Raw genomic sequence first — 21,946 nt, 5'->3', positions numbered from 1 at the left:
AAGGAGTGTAGAGCTTGGGAAGTAGGTCCACTGCCAATAGGTGAGCTAGTGTTATCATGTTGTGCTGGATATAGGATGATATGATTCTCATTCCTACCTAGTGTTAGCTGGAATACCCACCCCACTCAAGTGGCCCTCAACCACCTCAACTCCCAAAATGGTACTCTTCTAGCTCAGAATAAGTTTGAGTCTGCTAATCAATAGCCATATGATCATGTACCTCCTTCCATGTTCTACCCTTTGTAGCTTCCTTTAACTAATCCAAATTATTATTATCATTCAATTGTATGGATCATATAGATGCTTCATGAGTCCATTTGGGGTTTTCTTGGTAATTCCATGATGGTGAAACCCTCCTATCTCCTGATCTCTCATGAAGGAAATCACCCTTCTCTTAAGAGTAGTAGTAAGAGAAGTCTGGGGCTTTTCTATAAGAGGTGGGATTTCCCAGTTATCATCTTTATTTCTCTTCAGATTCTCTTATCTCATAGCTCTGATTTCAGTGTATTGCAGCAAAACTTTTTTATGAGAGACCATATTATACAATGAATTAATGACTTCAATCTGTCCAGATTTTACTTTAAGTTACTTGGGCACAACTCCATTAGCTGCTTCTTAAGCGTTAATGAAAAATCAAGTTCTGTTTTTCATTATCAAATTGCTGGGCCATTTTACTTTATAGTCTTATTAAATTGGCAGTCCAACTTTCATAGAGCAGCCAACAACTACAGAATGGTTTTCTTGGTGCTTTCCCTTCCTCCCCCCTTAAATACTCCTTAGCAGCCTCTTCAAGCACTCACTGAGTTAATTAGGACCTCCTTCTTGTCTCTGAGAGGACTTCCAAAAAGTAGTATGGTTCCACAGTGCTGATTGAATCTAGTATCGGATTAGGAAGCCAGCTTTATGATCTCCCTGTCCTCTGAATATGCAATTCTCTTACCTCCCTCCCACCCCAACACTTGATCTATGCAGGGGTCCTCAAACTTTTAAAATAGGGGGCCAGTTCACTGTCCCTCAGACTGTTGGAGGGCCGGACTATAGTAAAAACAAAAACTTTGTTTTGTGGGCCTTTAAATAAAGAAACTTCATAGCCCTGGGTGAGGAGAATAAACGTCCTCAGCTGCTGCATCTGGCCCACAGCCGTAGTTTGAGGACCCCTGAATTCTATAGTTTATATCAAGCATTTGAGGTGATTCATGCTGGTATACAATTTGTTCATGTTTGATGATGGCATAGAATGAAGCATTCATAGTCTGTGAAAAGTTAAAAGGAGATTTACTTAGCCACATCTCAGCAAAGAAGTTTAATAAGGATACAGTAGAACTTGATCTTGGTAGGCAAAGAAATCTTTGCATGGTATCTTGAACCAGTGGTAAGAGTCCTCCAGAAGACCCAATCTGCCGTACTGATTATAATTGTGATTCTTATTAATATCTTTCCTAATGCTCTTATTTTTAAACATTTAAAATTTTTTTTCAACTAACAAAAATAGATTTTCTCACTTTCTCTCCTTTCTCCTTGTTATTGGTAAAAAAAAAAAAAAAAGTAACAAGTATACACAGTCAAGCAAAGCAAATTTCCACAATGTTCATATCAAACATATAAGTCCATTCTCTTTCTGTAATAAGATGGGTAGCATTTTCATTATGGGTCCTGTAGAAAGTGACTCAGAAGACTACTGAGTCCAACCTTTGTCCCAATACAGTAGTCCCCTCTGTGATGTTCCCTCCCCAAATAAACTCACATTGCTTGAAATTTTCTGGTGATATCATAAGATGGTAATTAAATTTTGAACTGGCCTTATTTCAGTTCCACGTGTAGTGAGAGCTTAATACATCTTTGTTGAAATGAATTAGAAAATGACACTATTTAGACATTTTAAAGGAAAGATATGGTCCCAAGTAAGTGGTAAGATTTTTATTAGTCTTTTTTACTAGGGGAAAAAAAGAAGAAAAGGGTTTGCAATTGATGTCCAATAGTAACATCAATAGATTGTGAGGTAGTTGGAATTGAGTGACTTGTTCAGGGTCACACAGTTAGGAAGTGTTAAGTGTCTGAGAGTTCCTCCTGACTCTAGGGTCAGCACTCTATCCACTGCGCTGCCATCTATCTGCCCCTTATTCTTTCATTTTTATTACTTCTAACAAGTGATATTTTTATAATGTGAGTTGGGGACCTGGTAGAATAAGAAAGAGACCAAATATGAAAAGGTTTTTATTTTTAAAAATTTTTTTGTTTTTAGTTTAAAAAAAATTAAGAGTGGAAAAAGCATAAATTATTCAGGTCCGTAGACTTGTAGCTTTGCAACAGAATAAGGAAAGTAATTTAATTTAGTTAAAAAATGTTAAATGAGCATCCCTTAGGCCCAGCTGTCCCAATTTCCATAGTGAAAATTGTCATTTTCCTCATTTCAGATCTCTCTTAGCTGAAAAGACCCTTTCAACAATGATATGCTGCCACCAAGTGGTGGAAAGGTATCTTAAATTTACAGTATCTTTTGCCATAGAAAATTAAATAATTACAATTGGTTCTATCACACTAGCATTGTAGAAAATAATATTTTTTGCTTGTTCTCTTACATGATAAATTAGTAGGTTTCATAAAAATCATAGTGGAAAGGAAACAATAACTAGCACCTTGGATCTTATTTTTTTTTAAGTAAGCTTTCCTAGATAAGAATAATATCTCATATTTATATAGCATTTATATAGCACTTTAAGGTTCACAAAGCATTCTCCCTCTCACAGCTCTGAGGTAGAGAGACCAAGTGTTATTATTTCTATTTTATAGAAAAAGAAACGCGCTCAGAGAGCTTGTCCTGGATTCTATTGCTAGGGTCAGAGACAGAATTCAAATACAGATCTCTTAATTCCAAATCCAGTGCTCTTTCCAATATATCATATTTTAAGCAATAACATTATAATGTTTCAGAGTCAGAAGGGACTTTACAAATTATAGAGTTCAACTCTATATGCATGTCGCCTTTTTTGTAGTATCAACAAGTGGGCTTTATATTGTAGTAATATTATATGACATTAGCATAGCCTACTTGTCTCATCCATTCTATGATATTTTGGCTCTAACATCTTCTTTTCACAAATAATTCTATCAATACATCTTTCTGTTTATAATCTCTTTGGAGTACAGTATAGCAGTTAGAAGGGGGAAGAAAAGTAGAAAGGAAAGGGAAAAGGAATAAATATTTGTATAAAGTCTATTATGTGCTGGACACTGTGCTAAATGTTTTTCATAAATATTATCTCATTTGATCCTTACAGCAGCTATGAGAAGTAAGTGTTATTGTTATCCTCATTTTTGTTTGTTTGTTTGTTTTTTTATAGTTGAAGAGACTGGAAATGGAGGTTAAGTGATTTTGTCCAGGGTCACAGAGCTAGGAAGTGTTTGAAACTATCTTTGAACTCAGGTCTTCCTGAATCCACATGTAGTACTCTACATTCAATATATTTAATTCAATATATAACTGGCTTAAAAGGGGAAAAAAAAGGTATAAACAATTCATCAGCTTTGGTCTTTTATTTTTCCAAATACATGTAAAGATAATTTTCAACATTTACCTTTGCAAAACCTTGTGTTCCAAATTTTTCTTTCTCTTTTCCCTCCTTCTGCCCTCTCCAAAACAGCAAACAATTTGATATAGGTTAAATATATGCAATTTTTTTATTAAGGCTTTTTATTTTCAAAACATATGTATGGATAATTATTCAGCATCAACCCTTGCAAAACCTTGTGTTCCAAATTTCCCCCTTCTTCTCCTTAACTCCTCCCCTAGATGGCAAGTTATCCAATACATGTTAAACATGTGCAATTCTCCTATGCATAGTTCTACAATTAACGTGCAACACAAGAAAAATCAAATCAAAAAAAAAATGAGAAAGAAAACAAAAAGCAAGCAAACAACAAGAAAAAAGGTGAAAATGCTATCTTGTAAACCACACTCATTTCCCACAGACCTCTCCCTGGGTGTAAATGGCTCCTTTCATCACAAGATAATTGGAACTGGCCTCAATCATCTTATTGTTAAAAAGAGCCACATCCATCAGAATTAATCTTCATATAATCTTGTTGTTGCTGAGTATAATGATCTCCTGGTTCTGCTCATTTCACTCAGCATCAGTTAATGTGAGTCTCTCCAGGCCTCTCTGAAATCATCCTGCTGATCATTTCTTATAGAACAATAATATTCCATAACATTCATATACCACAGTTTATCCAGCCATTCTCCAACTGATGGGCCTCCACTCCGTTTCCAGTTTCTAACCACTACATAAAAGGCTTCTACAAGCATTTTTGCACATGTGGGTCCCTTTCTCTTCTTTAATATCTCTTTGGGATATAGACACAGTATGGAATGCTGGATCAAAGTATGCACAGTTTGATAGCCCTTTGGGCATAGTTTCAAATTGCTCTCCAGAAGAGTTGGATCATTTCACAATTCCACAAAAAATGTATTTGTGTCCCAGTTTTCCCACTACCCTTCCAAGAGTTGTCATTAACATTTCCTGTCATCTTAGCCAATATATGAGGTGTGTAGTGAAGGCCTACTCTTAAATGGATGCATACATTATTCAACAGTTGTAAGTTACTCCTGTACCAAAAGATTTTAAAGAATTCAAATGTGAGAATTTCTTTACTACATTGAATCAGTTAGAAATTTTGAAGATCATAAATATATAATGCTCTCCCTTGAGAGAGTATTAGAGTGTAGGAACATACATTTAGAGCTGCAAATTACTTTAGAAGTTATCTAGTAGACCTCTTTAATTTTATGGATGGGGAAACTAAAGGTTAGTAAGGTTTAGTGATTTGCTTAAGGTCTTTCTCCATGTCTGTCTGTCTCTGTCTCTGTCTCTCTCCATCTCTTTCTCTCTTGTCTCTGTTTCTGTTTTTGTCTCTCTATTTCTTTTCGCTCTGTCTCTCTATTTCTGTCTCTTCCTCCCTCCCTTTTTTCCCTTCCCTCGCTGTTCTTTACCATCTTTCCCTATCCTTCATTCTCCCTTCCTCCCTTTCTTTCTCTCTCTCTCTTCCTTTCTCTCTTCCTCTTCCTCTTTGTCTCTATTTCTGTCTCTCCCTGTCTCTGTCTCTCTGCTGACTATTTCTGTGTTTTGTGTCTGTGTGTCTCTCTGTGTCTCTGTCTCTTTCTTATCTTTCCCCTTCTCTCTCCATTTTCTCCCCTTTTCCCTTTCCCTCTCCTTCTCCTTCATGTGTTACACATAGGCCTTGAATGGTAGGATTTAAGCTCTATTTTTCCTAATTTAAAGTCCTATAATCTATCCATTTCTCCATGCTGCTTCTCAGATGATTGTGATGTTTATGATTTCTAGCCCAGTACTTAAAATAATTTTCATTTTTCAATTTGTTTTCTCATTTTAAAGAAAAAGGTCTATAAAGAAAAAACAATGCTGAAGGAGTTTCGGATCTCCCTTTCTATCTTTTTCCTGTTTGCCTGTGGATTCCTGTATGAAATGACCATGAAACCCAGATGTTTCTTCTCCTGCATACCAGCATATAAGACAATGATGAGACCCGAGAACATTTTGAGACATAAAAAAAGCATTGTATTCCTGGAGACAACTGATCGGCTGGAGCCTTCTCCTTTAGTTTCATGTGCTGTTGAGTCTGCTGCTAGAATATATCCTGAAAGATCTATTATTTTTTTAATGAAAGGACTGGATAACAATTCTACTCATTTGCTCTTAAATGCTACTTACCCAGGTTTTTCCCTCTTGTCGGCAATTGAGAATGTCTTCTTTTCCCCTCTCGATATGGAAACTTTGCTAAAGGAGACACCTCTCTCTTTATGGTATACTCAAGTAAGTGTTCAAGTAAAAAAGAAAATAAAATTCTTGTGTCAAAGACCCTCTCTTTAGACATTGAAACATCTGGGAGAATTTTTTCTCTCACTGATCTCTGAGTAAGGCGACATCTTTTTCTCTAGTTTATGGGTGCCCCTGAAGGATTGGGCCAGTTTTCTAATGTCTTGAAACTCCATTATGGAGTGTTGTTTCAGTACTAATCACTATTTACTGTTAGTATTACACTCACATGATTGATTGAACAGGTGATTAGTATCCCAGAATCAATTAACAAATTAATAAAATTTTCAAGAACAGGGATAATACTCAAGAAAATGTAGCAAAAATGGAAATACAAACACATTACTTTGAACCACAAACACATTCTCCCCTCTGCCAAAAGCTCAATCCCTAAGGAGAATGAGTTTAGATTTAAAGCATTTATAGTAAAGTATTTGTCCAGCCGAGTTTACTTTCAAATACATATAGGCCAAGTTATTCCAGAAAACAGTCTCAGTTGCTATTTTGATTGACTTGGTGCAACAAGTAGTTCTTTGGGGCTGTACTAGTAGCAAACTCTAGCCTGGATTCACATCGCCATACCTTTTGAGATCTCATTGTTTTATCTCCAATATGCCTTCACCTAAGAGTAGGAAAGACACAGAAGAAACACAGAGAGGCAAAGATGCAGGATTGCCATTGTTACATGTGGTCACATGTGGGCCCTGGTTGAGGAGATAAGTAACTGGAAACAGAAAACCATTCCCACAACTTGTTGTCTCTCTTTCCACCTGTGGATTGATAACTGTTCTTACCACAAACATCACCAGAGAGAGAGAGGTTTGCTGTAGCTGATTAGTAGCTTTTTAAATGCACACTCAGTTCAGATTCAACAGCCAATCAAAAGCTTTTCCATCATGAGGTTAATGAACTAGAAATAGTCAAAAAACCTACATATACTTCATGGAGAGCAAGGCCCTTCCATTTCACATCATTAGTCACTTTCAGAAGCAGTTTCACTGGATGGGATGGCTCCCAGAATTGGATCCTTATTGGCCAATCTTTCATTCACTTGTACATCTCCCAGAGTTGCTTAAGGTACTGCCTCTGAAGCTACCTTTGACTGTCTCTTCCTCATGAGTCCTATATAGGACTGCAGCTTTCTTTTTCCTAGTGCTTAAAGATAGGAAAGAAGGAGAGAAAAGAGTAGGGGAATCCCTCTCTCTCTCTCTTCCTCTCTCTCCTTTCTTTACTTCTCCCTCCTTCCCTCTCTCCTTCCTTCCCACACTGTCTCTCTCTATCTCTGTCTCTTTCTCCCTCTTTATCCTCTTTTTATCCCCACTCATTCAATTTTCCTTTCCTCTTCTTTCTTCACTCCTAATGGCTCTGCAGTATAATCAGTCAATCTTTTCATTTCTGGGTCCTGAATGGCAAATCTTTAATAGAGCCCTGCAATCTCTCTATGTCACTGATCTGCCATAAGACGAAGAGGAAATGACTGCTCTCTCCTTTTTTTTTTGGTCAACCCCTCTCTGTTACTGCCATATCCATCATCAAATATATTCTATATGGCATATATGGCAGGCAGAGTTTATTTTTTTTCAGTTACTCAAATGGGAAAGGAAAGGAAAGGAAAAGAGGCAAACACTTTTTTTCTTTAGTTTGTTTTCTTTTAGTCTCTCCCTCTCTCCCTCTTCCTTTCCCTCTTCTTCTTCCTCTCCTTCTGCCTTCCTTCCTTCCTCTTTTCCAATCTCCCTCCCTTCCCCCCTCCCCTCTGTCTCTGTCTCTGTCTCTCTCTCTCATGACTGCCAGAATCTGGAAAGAATTTCTATAGCCCTCTCAGGTCAATGAAATGTGTTGTAATTCTTACCTTTTGTAATTGCTGCTATTGTTTATTTTTCATCCTTTTTGAGGATGATATATTTGTATCTTAGAAATAATTTAAATCAGACTATTTAGGAAGTATCAAAGAATAATGCTATGTGATATCAGCTCAGACTAAGAAATGATTAAGAAATTCTTGATGCTAAGGGAACTTGGAAATTTGAATCTCTCTTTGCTACTAATTATGCATAAGAAACAAGAAACATTTCAATCAGGTATCTCATCTGCCAAACAAATATTATCCACGCATTTTCTAATAGGACATAACTATACATCATAATATTGAATTTCAGGCTCACCATTTTCTTGCTTTCTAGGATTTAATAATAGCATGACTGACAATAATTTTTAGACTGATAAATAACTTTAGGATTTGCATAATGCTTTACATATGTTCTTTCTTTTGATTCTTGTAGCAATCCTGGGAGGTAGGTACTATTATTGTCCCTACTTTAAGATGAGGAAGCTGAGGCTTGGAAAGGTTAAGTGATTTGCCCACTATCACACAGTGGTTAGTATCTGAGGCAGAATTTAGTCTAGAATTTTAGCCACTGAGTCACATGACTGCCTCTTGAATTTCTACTGTCATTTCTATAATTGCCATCAATAAAAAAAAAGGGGAGGGGGAGAGAAATGGTAATGATAATAACAACAGATATTTATATGTGGTTCTAAAATGTGCAAAGTGATTTAAATAGATCATCTCAATTAAGATTCACAACAATCTTTGAAGTAGATATTTTAAGTATTTTTAAAATTATTTTTGCAATAAGGAAACAGGTTATAAGAGGTTATATTGCCCCTTTAGGGTAAATCTATAAGAGGCAACAAAACATTGGCCATTATGATATGATGATAACCTCAGAGTGCTGGGTTGTATGAAGCCTTGCAATTTTGAGAGTTACAACCTGACTAAACAACTAAAAGAAGTATTATCAAATAAATATTTTGATAGAGATGATAATTGAGGATGGCAAATGCTCATGCATCCCAATTCCACTGCAGTGTAGATCTCCCAGAGATCATTGTCATGGGTTCAGCAAACTGTTGGTGACTGCTGGGTTTAATGGATTTGCACAGACAAACTAAAACATGGGAAAGACTTTAATTTAGAAAACCTAAGGTTACCCACTGTATCCTAGAACTTCACCAGTCATCTTGTCATTTCTTGCCTCTGGATTCTGATGACCCTGGAAGAGTGTAGCTGACAACTTTACACAGCTCGACTTCTTTTAAATTCAAATCATATGCAAGTAAAGGCATGATACTTGTGATGTCATTGGTTATCTTCAAGAATGAAGGACAAACAGCAATAATAAGTATGGGTCATCTCTTCTTGGGCAAATTACATAGATCTAGTGTCTTCAATGAAAGATTTAGATGAGATGATTTTTCCAAATATAAGAATTGTTTTCTTTGAATTCTTTGATTCTTCAGAAGTTGCCATTGTAATAATGATACTCTGAACTTGGTCATTTAGTTTTGTTTTATTTGTTTTTCTTTACTATATGAATTATTTATTGAATAAATACATGTAATATCATGTAAATTACTTAAGCAAAAAAGATATCCTATGATAAAAAAATCTCTCTCCAATGATTTCTAATTTTATAGATTCTTGCAACTCTGAAATAGAAGGAATTATAACAAAAAGAACAACTTCATTTAGTCCATATTACAAGTGCTACCCACACTGCATCACATTTGGAATTTACTTTCACTGATATTTTTAAAGATGTATTTTTAAAGCTCTTCTTACCAAAGCAAAAGGATTTTTGTAGAAATTTTCACATAAAATATAATGATAATGTATAGCAAACAAAACAAAGCAAAACTCCTTTAAATTTTTGAAGATTTAAAAACAACAATACTTTTTATACTTAATACTTTAAAGCATAGGATATACAATCCATATGTACAAATTATCTAGAATTGCCTAGTGAAACTCACTTAAATCGATTTTTTCCCCTTTTTGGCTTAAAATGAAAAGTGTAAAGTCCTATTTACTCACTTAATATATGTAGTGAACTTAAAAATCAATACAAAGTAAATTTTCCACTATTAAAAGTATGGTTCTAATAATCTAGCCTTCATGATCATCCCATAATCTAATCATTTATACTAGATCATCTCCCTTTTGTTTTTAATCTTACTATTGTTTTTATGATGCTATAACATCGACCTTAAGTTGTCTTTATTTGTTTTTCTTTTAAAAGGCTAAGAACAGATTCTGGAATTCTTTTATTCTACAGATAAAAGGTCAATTCTCAGCATCAATTAGGAACCAAACTCTAGGGGACTTGACTAACAATCATAGAAACTGTGCCTCACAAAATCAGATTTTGGGACTAGGCTACTAAATATAATATCACCAAACTGCTTTACCTTTGTCTTTTGTTTCTACTTCTTTATCTACTTCATTTGTTTTTACCCCACATTTTACTTTGGATTTGTTTGCTTTTTTCAGAAGACTGATTTCTATCTATTCCTGTAGGTCAATTCCAGTGCAGAAAGAAGTTGGATCCACATCAGCTCTGATGCTTGTAGACTTGCTTTCATCTGGAGATATGGTGGAATCTACATGGACACTGATATAATTTCCATCAGACCCATTCCAGAAGATAATTTTCTGGCAGCACAAGCTTCTAAATTCTCTAGCAATGGGGTTTTTGGGTTCCACCATCATCACCCTTTCATTTGGGATTGTATGGAAAATTTTATTGAGCATTATAATGGGGACATTTGGGGCAACCAGGGTCCTGAACTAATGACAAGAATGCTGAGGCTATCATGTAATCTTACAGATTTTCAGGAGGTAAAAGACCTCAGGTGTCCAAATTTATCTTTTTTACATCCCCAGAGATTTTATCCCATTTCATACCCAGAATGGAAACGTTACTATGAGGTCTGGGATGTAGAACCAAGTTTCAATGACTCCTATGCCTTGCATTTATGGAACTACATGAACCAGGAAAAAAGGGCTGTAATTCGAGGGAGCAACACATTGGCAGAAAATCTTTATCGAAGGTACTGCCCCATAACCTACAAAAATCTCATTCAAGGCAAAGAAAGAATAGATCAAGGAGAAGCAAAAAGCACCCCACCCTCCAAATAGCAATAAATAAGAGACATTTTTGATTCTTATGGTTCAGTAAGTGTATTAAGTTAGATACTGCCTTTCTTTAAAATACTTTTTATCTTTTTTTTTGAGTATTGCTATTTTGCCTAGACTAGAAGAGAAATAGTCACTCATGACATGCTATTTTAAGTCAAAATCGAATTTTTGCTTAAAGAGCTCCAATGAGAGGGAACTCACTATCTCTAAGGGAAGAACTTTTTAATTTTGGATACCTCCAATTATTGAGAAGTTTTTCATTATTATATTTTCTCTGTTTTTTAAAATGTTTTCTTCACTTGGTACCACTTTGTATATTTCTTTCCATATAGTTTTATATTCTTTTTTAATTACACATTTTATTGTTATACCACAATTTATTTGGGCCTTCTCCAATCGTTAAACATAAACAGTGGGATGCAGTAGGAAGAATGTTGAGTTTCAAATCAGAGGACTTGAACTTGATACACTTAATTGATTTCTACTAAACAAACTGAGCAAGTCACAACTTTCTGACCCTTAAATTTCTCATCTATATAAAATGAGAGTATTGAATTAGATGATGTCTAGGATCCTTCCAGCTCTGAATTAATGATCCAAAGGCTGCTTTCAGTTTGTTTTTTGTGTTTTTACAAATTTAGAAGTAATGAGTATTGTTGTATAGAGAGGTCTTTTTTCTTTTAATAATGTCTTTAAACTATGGGATTACCCCATAGTGATTTCATTAGGTCAAGAGGTATAATCAGTTTTGTAACTTGAATGCTGCTAGAATTCTTATATTAAAATATTGCCTAAATTTATAGTTCCAACCAAAAAAATGAAAATATCTATTTCCCCTCAGTCCTGTTAATATTAGATTTAAATAATTTATAAATTATTTTGGTCAATTTGATGATATAAATTGCTACCTCAAAGTTGTTTTAATTTACAGTTCTCTGATTAATAGAGAATATGAACAATTTTTCAAGGGAATATTTACAATTCATATTTCTTCCTTTTCAAAAATTGTCTTTTCATATCCTTTTAATCCATTAGAAAAGCGGTAAGCCCTAATAAATTTGTGTCATTTACATATAGATTCTGAATGTCAGACTTCCATCAAATGTTTCAGTAACAAAGATTTTTTTTCTAGTCTTTTATTATGTCCATATTTTTTGTTGTTTTTGCACAAGATCTTTTAAAATTCTTCTGTGTTCAAATCTATTTCTTTTGCTTTTAGTAATTTATTCTGCTTTTCCAATAACCTTTCTCTTCTTCACAATTACACATTTTATTTTCTATATTTCTATATTCTAAATTTTGTTATGGTTTTATTTAATTATATAAAAGAATCCAATGATATTTTGATCATATTCCATCCTGGAACACATAGATGATTCCAGACATATATAGTTCCAGAAAAAAAAGAGGGGAAATACAGGCAGGAGAAGGGGTTATATCCAAAGTAAGAACACTCTGTTTCAAGAAACCAGCCTCCCAAAAATCAGAAATTTTTGTACTACTACAACCTGTTATATTCAAGATATTGTTATATAATAACCCTGAAAAAGTAGAATCAAAAGCAGTACCCGCCTATAAATAAATTGACTTTTTTCTGTGTCTTCCTTGATGACACAGGCAGGGAGGTACCATGGAAGATGAAAATTTCTAGCATGGAAGTTTCCAATTATCAATGATACTAGAAAAGGAAAGAAGGTATGAGGAAGGACTAGAGAGTATGGATAAATTGTGTTAACATATAGCTAAACTATTAGTATAAATAATGAATCCTCTAAAATGGTTACATGTATTTTGAATTGTACTATTTGTAGTTGCAGTTATGCAAAACATAGTAATTGGTTCCAGCTCAATGGAAATGCTCTATGTAAATTTGAATACATGCAACCATCTCAGAAGATTCATTATTCCTATTACTTGGGCCTCCTTTGGTCTTGCTGTATTTATACACTGATTATTTACATAGATAAGTAAGTATAAGAAAATTTGAAGAAGGAAAAAAAAACTGACAATTCAGTAGATCAGCAATTTCCTATAAGATATAGGACCAAAATTGAGTTTGGAAAGCATTTAAAGATTCTAAGAGGTGTAGAGGAAATGGATTCCAGCCTGGATGTATAAAGGTACAATAGATTGTAAAGCTCAGGAAAAAACAAATAGCCCAATTTACCTAGAACACAGAGTATATGAAAGGGCATGAAAATGAGGATGAGTCTAGAAATGAAGGCCAGGACCAGACTGTGAAGAGTTTTACATGTTAAAGTGAGGAGTTTGTGTTTTATGCTTAAGACAGGATGGAACCACTGAAAATAATTAAGTAAGGAAGAGATATAGTCAGACCTGTATTTTAGGAGGATTATTTTGTTAGCTGAGCAAAGAGGGATGAGATGAGAAATGAGAGACTGGAAGCAGAGAGACTAATGAGAAAGTTATTGCGATAGTTAAGGTGAAAGATGTTGATAGCTTGATCTGGGGAAATGACTGTGCTAGTGGAGAGAAAGGGACAGAAGTGAAGGATGCTGTGGAAGATTAGTGATGTCCCTAATAGAAAAAAGGATGTTAAGAGAAAGAATTGGTTTTGGGGAAAAAATATAACATAATTTGGATATGTTGAACTTGATATATCTCTATTATAACAAAGTGAAAATATATAACAGGCATTTAATGATATGAAAGAAGAGCTCAGAAGAGAGTTGAAGTGCAGATATGTTGATTTGGGAGACATTTGTCAAGAGATGATCATTGAACCCACATGTCTAGCATATAGTAAAAAATAAATGCTTGTTCTCTTTGTTCTCTGAATCAGTATGCAAATTAACTAGGACAAAGTAAAATTATGAAATTTATTCACTTATGCAATAAACCTTAGAAGCTCTACATCTTAAAAAACCCTAACTTATAATTGGCAACTTGTCCTTTTGTTGTAATCATTTATTGTATATAATTTGGCATTGAGTTCACAAGATTTTGTCACATATTACTTTAATTTATCATGAGACAACATTTTTTAAGCACATTAAATATTAAGCATTTAATACATGGACATATAATCCATTTCTCCAAGTCAAGCCCATGATTTTTATAACCCATAGTTTATAGTAGCCCATGGTTTTTCAGGGGCAATTTAAATAAAACAGTCATATTACTTGGCCATCGAAGCAACAAAGTCCTGAATAAATTTCCCAATCGTTTGTAGTAAGATATGGTGTAGAAGTACTCCATTTTTATTTGAGAGATTCTATAATTCTGGAATAATTATAGTAACCATATTTATCAAAGTTTATCATTCTTTTAATGGAGAAAAGACTTCCAGGCCCCATGAAAATTTTTAAAAAATCTCTTAAACATTTTTTTTTTGATATTTACCAGTCTGATGAAGATGATCACTTATATTCTCATTGTATTTCTTCTTTTGGTATAATTTTGAATGAAAAAGTATTTTATCTGAACAAATTATCTTTTTCTAATCTTTACTTTGCCTATTTTTATATGGGCCAGAGCTAGATGGGTACAGTGGATAGAGTGCTAGGCTGGGAATCAGGAACACTTGCTTTCCTCAATTCAAATCTGGTCTCAGACACTTACTCAGCAAAGTTACTTACCTGTTTGCCATAGTTCTTCATCTGTAAAATGATTTGGAGAAGAAAATGGCAAACCACTCTAGAATTTTTGCCAAGAAAATCCCAAATGGGATCACAAAGAGTCAGACATGACTGAAAGCACTCTTTGTGTTGTTTTGCCTCTGACAAACATTTTTCCCCATAACGATATTAATTGATTTTTTTTAATAGTCTCAATATTCTCCACCTTCAAGAAACATAGATTGCCCTAAAGAGACCTAGTTATCTGGTTCTTCTGAAAAGAATAGATTTGTTTTCTGAGGATTAATTAGTCTGGTTGGCAGTATCAGGTTGTCAGTTTTTGTCTTTGCTTTTCATTTTCAAAACCTCTTTTCTTTGCATTTTGATGTAACTGGATGGGTTTGAATGATCTTGAAATTCTTGACTTGCTCAAATCAAAAATCAATGCAGTATATCTGAGTTGTTGAAGTATGCTCTTTAATAGCTACAACATTTTCATATTTACTTAGAGCACTATCTTTTCTTTAAAAACCATATAATTAAAAACATAACAAAATAGAGCAATGGGATTCGGGTATGGCATGGGATCCAGCTTTCAATTGACAAAGAACTAACTGAAAGTGAGGACACAAATTCATTCTGACTTTATCTACTCAAAGTCAGACCTTCTGTGTCAATCTAGTGTCAATAAAAGCACATAGCTTAGTCATTTTGTCATTAAAAAGAAATGGCATCATAATTATTGTTTGTCCCAAGTAATTCATTTACCACTGAAGGTCACAGGAGTTGAGAAACCTGATGAACTCTGAGGTGTTTGATTAGACATAGGGAAGTATATTGGAATCAGTTTATTATAAAATAAAAATCAATTTATTAATAAATAAGCACTTATTAAATGTTTAATTTATTATTATTAATTATAAAATTAAAAATTTTATAAGGTTTTATAAAACCTTTATAAAAATTATAAAACCTTGTGTTCCAAATTTTTTTCTCCCTTCCTTTCCCCCATCCCCTCCCCTATACAGCAAGCAATCCAATATATATTAAATATGTACAAGTCTTCTGTAATATTTCCACAATTATTGTGCTGCACAAGAAAAATCAAATCAAGAAGGAAAAAAAGGTGAAAGAAAATTAAATGCAAATAACAACAACAAAAAAGATGAAAATGCTATGTTGTGATCAATACTCAGTCCCCACAGACTTTTCTCTGAGTGTAGATAACTCTCTTCATCACAAGATCATTGGAACTGACATCAGTCATCTCATTATTGGAAAAAGTCACATCCATCAGAGTTAATCATAGTATAATCTTCTTGTTGCCGTGTATAATGATCTCCTGGTTCTGCTTACTTCACTTAGCATCAGTTCATGTAAATCTTTTTGGGGTTTTCTGAAATCATCCTACTGATCCTTTCTTACAGAACAATAATATTCCATAACATTCACATATCTTAACTTTTCAGCTATTCCCCAACTGATAGGCATCCACTCAGTTTCCAGTTTCTTGCCACTACAAAAAGGGCTGCTGCAAACCTTTTTGCACATGTGGGTCTCTTTTCCTCCTTTATGATCTGTTTGGGATACAGGCCCAGGAAAGATTGTCAGTGCTCTTAATCCAGGCAGCTCTTAGAAAGTACACAGATAGCTTTGAACCCAGGGATTTTAGGAAAGAAATAGTTCCAGTCACTTATCCTCTGCATAGCCTTTCCTCCAGGAAAAAGGCGAAGGACTGGAGACAATACATCATAGTGCTTATACCAATAAATAGCATCAATGGTATTCCTGGGAAAGGTGGAACTGTGGGACTAGAACTGACTGACATAGGTGGGGGTGACTTTATCTTTTCCTTAGGCTCTCCTTTCCCTTTCTCACTAGCTGCTATTTCTGCTTCCTTTTCTTATCTGGCTGTCTCTGCCTTTTTTGGCTTTTCTTTGGGTAGCAAACCTTTCTGTTTCTATCTTACTCTTTTTGCCCCTGATTTCTCCTCCATTTATTAAAGCATATTTAAATTTATAAGGCATTCATTGTAAAAACAATTTATGATTCCTGTTCTTAGCTAAAAAGAGTTAAATCTTTATCCTTTAAAATTCAACAATTGTTAAATCCGAACTATGTACAGGATACCATATTAAGTGATGGGAATACATGGATGAAAAAGGAAGTAGTCTCAACTACTTATACCCTTTAAATCAAACCATATTGATCTTTTGTTTGCATGTGATTCTTGATATTTTTTTTTGTGATACAATGACTCTCAATAGAAAAAAAATGTCCCTCAGGAAATAGGAGGGGAAAAGCTGTTTTAGCTGAAAGGAGTGAATTGCAGTGAAATTTTAGGTACTCTGGGAGGCTGATGAATCTGTTTTGGAGGGAAAGGCCCATCTTGGTTTACTCCCTCCTTATTGATAATCATTACCCCTAAATTATGGTTCAGAGTAAAAGGACACATTTGAATACTGTTAATAAGGGATTCCTGGTATTTTTCCTTAGCTAAGAGAACTACAGATTTCTTTTTCTTTCCCAAACAGAAACAAACTTAAAAATAGCTTGCCTTGATGCTGTCAGTTCCCTCCCACTGGTGGGAGGGAGGATGGGGTTGGTCTCATCTGTTTGAATCTAACCACCCAGGAGGCAAGCCCCGTAGGAGTGAATTGCCTTTCCCCCAAGATGCCTTTTACCACAACTCCACAGGAACTTTTGCAGCTGTTTTGTTTTCCCCTGGACTGAAGGTAGGGCACAGTTTTCCATGTTCTAAATTCCATCTCCTAGGAAGTGCCCGGGAGCTTCTTATTTTGTTTGGATAGCAACTTCCCAGTGAAAAGGGAACTCTGAATTTTCCAGAGGAATGGAGAGAGGTTGAGGATGGGGGTGGGAGGTTTTCCTTAGCTACAAGGGATTTGGTCCAAGAGTAGAAGAATTTGAAAACGAAAGCCTGGAGACTAAGCAGAAGACGTCTTTCTGGTCTTCTGGTTTTTTATTTATTTTTATTGTGCATGTGTATATGTTTGTTTTTTATTGTGTGTGTGTTCTTTTTCCTTCCATTTTCTTATACTGAAGATGTGGCCCATCCTATTTAAGTTTTAGAAGACTGAAACTCCCAAAATTCTGCGGGAGAATGTGGGCAAACTACCTTAAGAATTTAACTTAGAAGGGGAGAAGGGAGAGATTGGTTAATATCCCCAAGTTAAAGCAGGATTGTTTCACATTGACTTCATTTGGTTAAATATTAGCGGCTGTGTAATGTCCTGCATCGCTAAGCAACCCACGAAGGCCCCTTATGTCTCACATTTCATTGCCCAGATTCTACTTGCTGGTATAATTTCTTTCCCTTAAAGTTTAGGCATTTCTTCTCTTTTTCAGTTCTTCTTGCCCTTCCTTTTTCTCTGGGCTATTCATAAGGTAATTCAAGAGGATCTTTACTAGAGTCACAGGTGTTTAACTATGCTCAGGCCAGGAACTCTGTTAGTCACCTCTAGAAAAGGTAACTTTTGGGGATAATTGCATTTTTACAAAGTAATTTTAAAATTTAAATTTAAATTAGATTTACATTTTAAAAAGCAATTTAAAAGGATCATTTTTCATTATTCTATTTTGGTTAGTGTTTTTAGGTTTATTTGCATGCCTATTTCAGATGAAAATGCAGTTTTTCCCTCTTCAAATTAATGATAGTACTTTTCCTAGCCCCTTCCTTTATACTTTCCTTATTTTCCTATATATTTCAGCAAGTTTTAAATCATCTGTTCATCCACTAATTTGTTTTTTAAAATTTAATTAATTTCCCCTAATAAACAGGTATCTTCTCTCCCTCCCATTTCCTTCATCAAAATAAATGTGCATAGTCTAGCAAAAAAAAAATACTCACATTGGCCTTGCCCATAAATGTCTCATTCTGCATTTTGAGTTCATTGCTTGTCTGGCAGGAGATAGGAGTGAGCTTCATTTCGGGATCTTCTGGAATCATGATTTATCATTGTTTAATCAGAGTTCTATTTTTTTAAAGCTGCTTTTCTTTTATAATGTTGTTGTCATTGCATAAGTTATTCTCCTAATTTTATTTACTTTTCTCTTTATTAGCTCATAGAGGTCTTGTTGGTTTCTTTTGGACTGTCATTTCATCATTTATTATAGTGAAATTGATTTAGCAAAATTTCTTTAGCCACTCTCCAATAAGTGCATATTCTCAGTTTCCAAGTTCTTTTTGTTTTTGTTTTTATTTTACCACTAAAGAAAGAGTTATTATAAATATTTTTGTATGTTTGGGTCTTTGAACAACTTCGCCCCTGCCTTTCCCCCCTCCCCGCCATTACCTCCTCCTCCTTTTAAACAATCTCTTTGGCCCACGATCAAAAATTATGCAGGTTAGTGATTTTTTTTTTGGCTATAATTTTCAATTGCTTTCCAGAATGGATGGATCAAAGTGCTTTTACAAGAGTAATTTTAGTATGGCTATTTTTCCACAATCCCTTCAACATTTGTCATTTTTAACTCTTTTGTCATTTTTGCCAGTAGAATGGGTTTTTGGTAGGACCTTAGAATTGCTTTAATTTGTATAACTATTAGTAACTTGGAACATTTTTTCATGTGATTTTTGATAACTTGGGTTTTTTTCTTTGAAAATTGCTTGCTCATATTTATTTGATTATTTATATATTCAGCCATTAGGTTGTAAGCTGTTTAGAAGCAGGGCTTTTGTTGCATCTATTTTTGTAATCCCAGGGCCTAGCAGGATTCCTTGTGCACACTGTCTGTGTGTCAATTTGTTGTTGTTGCTGCTGTTGCCTCTTCATGACCCCATTTAATAAGTTGTTGGCAAAGATACATGAGTCATTTGCCATTTCCTTCTCTCTTTTTACACTTGAGGAAACTGAGGCAAACAGGGTTAAGTGACTTGTCCAAGGTCACACAAGTAGTGTGAATGTTTGTCTGAGGCTGGATTTGAGCTCAGAAAGATGAGTCTTCCTGGCTCCAGGCCTGGTACTCCATCCACTGTACCAGCCAGCTGTTTCAGTCACTCAATACTCTCAGGAACTTTTAAAGTTGCAGAACAATTACTGATCTGCTCTGGTAGAGGGAATTTATTCACAAGGGAATATATAGGGCAACGAAATCACAGCTTTACATCTAGATCTCAAAAAAAGGTTTTTCTCCAGTTTTTTACTTTCTTTCAGATTACCTAATAGGAATTTAACAGGCACTTGAAAGAGAATTTCAGATTATGGGATCCATTTGGATGCATTTTTTTTTCTAAGACAATTTAATTGAGAAGGAACAGAACTACTGATTAAGTTCAGGATCAGAGTTATATTTTTGTAGGCCTTACTCAGAATGGGTTTGGGTGAAGGGGATTTGTGGGGACCTCAAAGTTTTAAATAGGGGGGCAGTTCACTGTCCCTCAGACTGTTAGAGGGCCGGACTATAGTAAAAACAAAAAACTTTGTTTTGTGGGCCTTTAAATAAAGAAACTTCACAGCCCTGGGGGAGGGGGATAAACGTCCTCAGCTGCTGCATCTGGTCCATGGGTCATAGTTTGAGGACCCAATTCTGAACTGAGTAAACTAGTAAAAGGATGGGGAGATATTTAGAAGACCTTGAGTTTGAAAGTATAATTCAATCACTTGTTTATGTTCTTGTGTATAGTAGTAGAAAGGATAGCATAGTAGTTATGTATACTATGTATAGTAGTTTAGTAAACATATATAGCATATGTAGAATATAGTTATGTATAGTCGTTTAGTAAATATAGCTAGTTAATAGCATTGCAGAAATTAAAGAACAGTTAACATATGAATATGTAAATAAAGTTTAAAGATAACTACTTTATGTTCTTGTTTCTTTATTAAGTGGGGGCAAGTTTCTCTGAGAATTTGGACAGCTGCCCATTGAATAGATGACAATTGATCATTCTTCTGGTTTTTAGAAAGCTAAGCGCAGGGCCTGGAGACAGAAAGACTGATATTCCTGAATTCAAATCCGGCCTCTGACACTTACTAGCTATGTGAGCCGGACAAGTTTCTTACGCAGGTTTTCCTCGGTCTCCTCCACCGAGGAAAAAAGGAGAAGGGAATGGCAAACCGCGCCAGCATCTTTGCCAAGAAAACTACCAATGGGATCATGACTGAAATGACCGGACAACCCAAGCCTGCTAGCCTCCATGGGGGGAGCTGTGGCCAGGTACAGCTGCGACCCCGGCGCTTGCAACCGGGGGGATTTCCTCTTCTCTCCTCTACCTATCCACGGCCTGCCTCCGCCCCCACAGCACGTCCCGCTTCTCGCCGGGCAAGAGACGGCGGGGGCAGGAGGAAGCAGCTCGGAAAGTAAAGGAGGACGAGGCAGGGAGCAAGACCACACGGTTTCTAGACAGACATCCAGGGCCAGTCAAGAGATCCCAGCGGCCTGGCGGCGGCAAGGAGACGGGACCACGGTTTCAGGAGGTAATTACTCTTAGCAGTCTGCAGTTAGCGGAGGAGCGGAGACAGAGCCAGAGGGGAGCTGCAAGAGGACTCCATTAGAAGGTTCTGCAGTACAGGAGAGAGGCGTTTTCTTGGCCAGGGACGATTTACATGCATTATTTAATACAATTGTTTGTACCTACTCTTTCCCCCAGGTAATAGGGGAAAAGGTTTGGGGGTTACTGTCCTTAAGGGGTGTGTGTGTATGTGTGTATGTACATATATATATAATATATATGTATATATATATTACATAGTTTTTATGTATATATTATATATCACATATAATTATATATATTATATAATATATCATTATATTATCATCACATATATAATATATAATGTGCGTATAGCAGATATATATATATATATGTACATTTACTACACAATATAATTTTAATGAATGCTTTTTCTTTGAGTTAATTGTACCTACTGGGGGGTTATTAAATTTCTGGGTAGAGACTTATGAATTATTGTTTTAGGAGTGTGAACGTTAAGGGTGCCTTTGAATCCCAAGAACCGCCTTCTGAGAGACCCAGCCTACTAGTAAAACTGAAGTTGTAGAGTATACTTTTTAGAGGGAGTGTTGTGCACACATATATTGTAGGATTGGTATAGATACTGTATATGTAGTATACTATAGTAGTATTTTTATATATACTACATATAGTATAACATTATATGTACGATATACATATATGTGTAGTAGTTACATATATATATAGCATATGTAGAATATAGTTATGTATAGTCATTTAGTAAATATATAAATATTTAGTAATGTGGTTATTATATTTACATGTAATAATCCTGCAAATTAGTATATTTTAGCCAATATATTAATATTTAAATATGCAAATTGATTAGGACCAGCTGTAATGTCAATATTGAAAATCTTCACAGAACAGATAAATAGTTCTGGCCTCTTCCCATAAATGGGACAAAAAATTGATGAATTCCACAGTATTTGGGAAATAGCTGCCAAGGTAAATTGTCTCTTAAAAGAATACTTATTTTTCCTGGCCCTATCGAGTCCTATTTTTTTCTTCTTTTCTTTTTTTCTGAGGCAATTGAGGGTAAGTGACTTGACTAGGGTCATAC

At 35.1% G+C, this 21,946-nt stretch overlaps 2 protein-coding genes across 2 annotated transcripts in view; both read left to right on the top strand.

The window, feature by feature from the left end:
* The first annotated feature begins 5,399 nt into the window (after positions 1-5,399).
* A4GNT (alpha-1,4-N-acetylglucosaminyltransferase) lies at positions 5,400-10,812 on the top strand. The gene is made up of 2 exons (XM_051990619.1): positions 5,400-5,831; positions 10,192-10,812. Exons 1-2 carry the CDS (start codon positions 5,418-5,420, stop codon positions 10,810-10,812), a joined length of 1,035 nt encoding a protein of 344 aa, XP_051846579.1. The 5' UTR covers positions 5,400-5,417.
* A 6,139-nt stretch (positions 10,813-16,951) lies between these two features.
* Positions 16,952-21,946, top strand: part of DZIP1L (DAZ interacting zinc finger protein 1 like) — a 60,206-nt gene continuing 55,211 nt past the window's right edge. Inside the window, exon 1 of the mRNA XM_051985609.1 lies at positions 16,952-17,125. Coding sequence (XP_051841569.1) covers positions 16,952-17,125 — 174 coding nt within the window. The remainder of the gene's footprint in view (positions 17,126-21,946) is intronic.

This window comes from Antechinus flavipes, chromosome 3 (genome assembly GCF_016432865.1).
Source record: "Antechinus flavipes isolate AdamAnt ecotype Samford, QLD, Australia chromosome 3, AdamAnt_v2, whole genome shotgun sequence".
Taxonomy (NCBI): Eukaryota; Metazoa; Chordata; class Mammalia; order Dasyuromorphia; family Dasyuridae; genus Antechinus; species Antechinus flavipes.
Note: the sequence above shows the minus strand (reverse complement) of the source record. Positions and strands in the feature narration are given on the sequence as shown.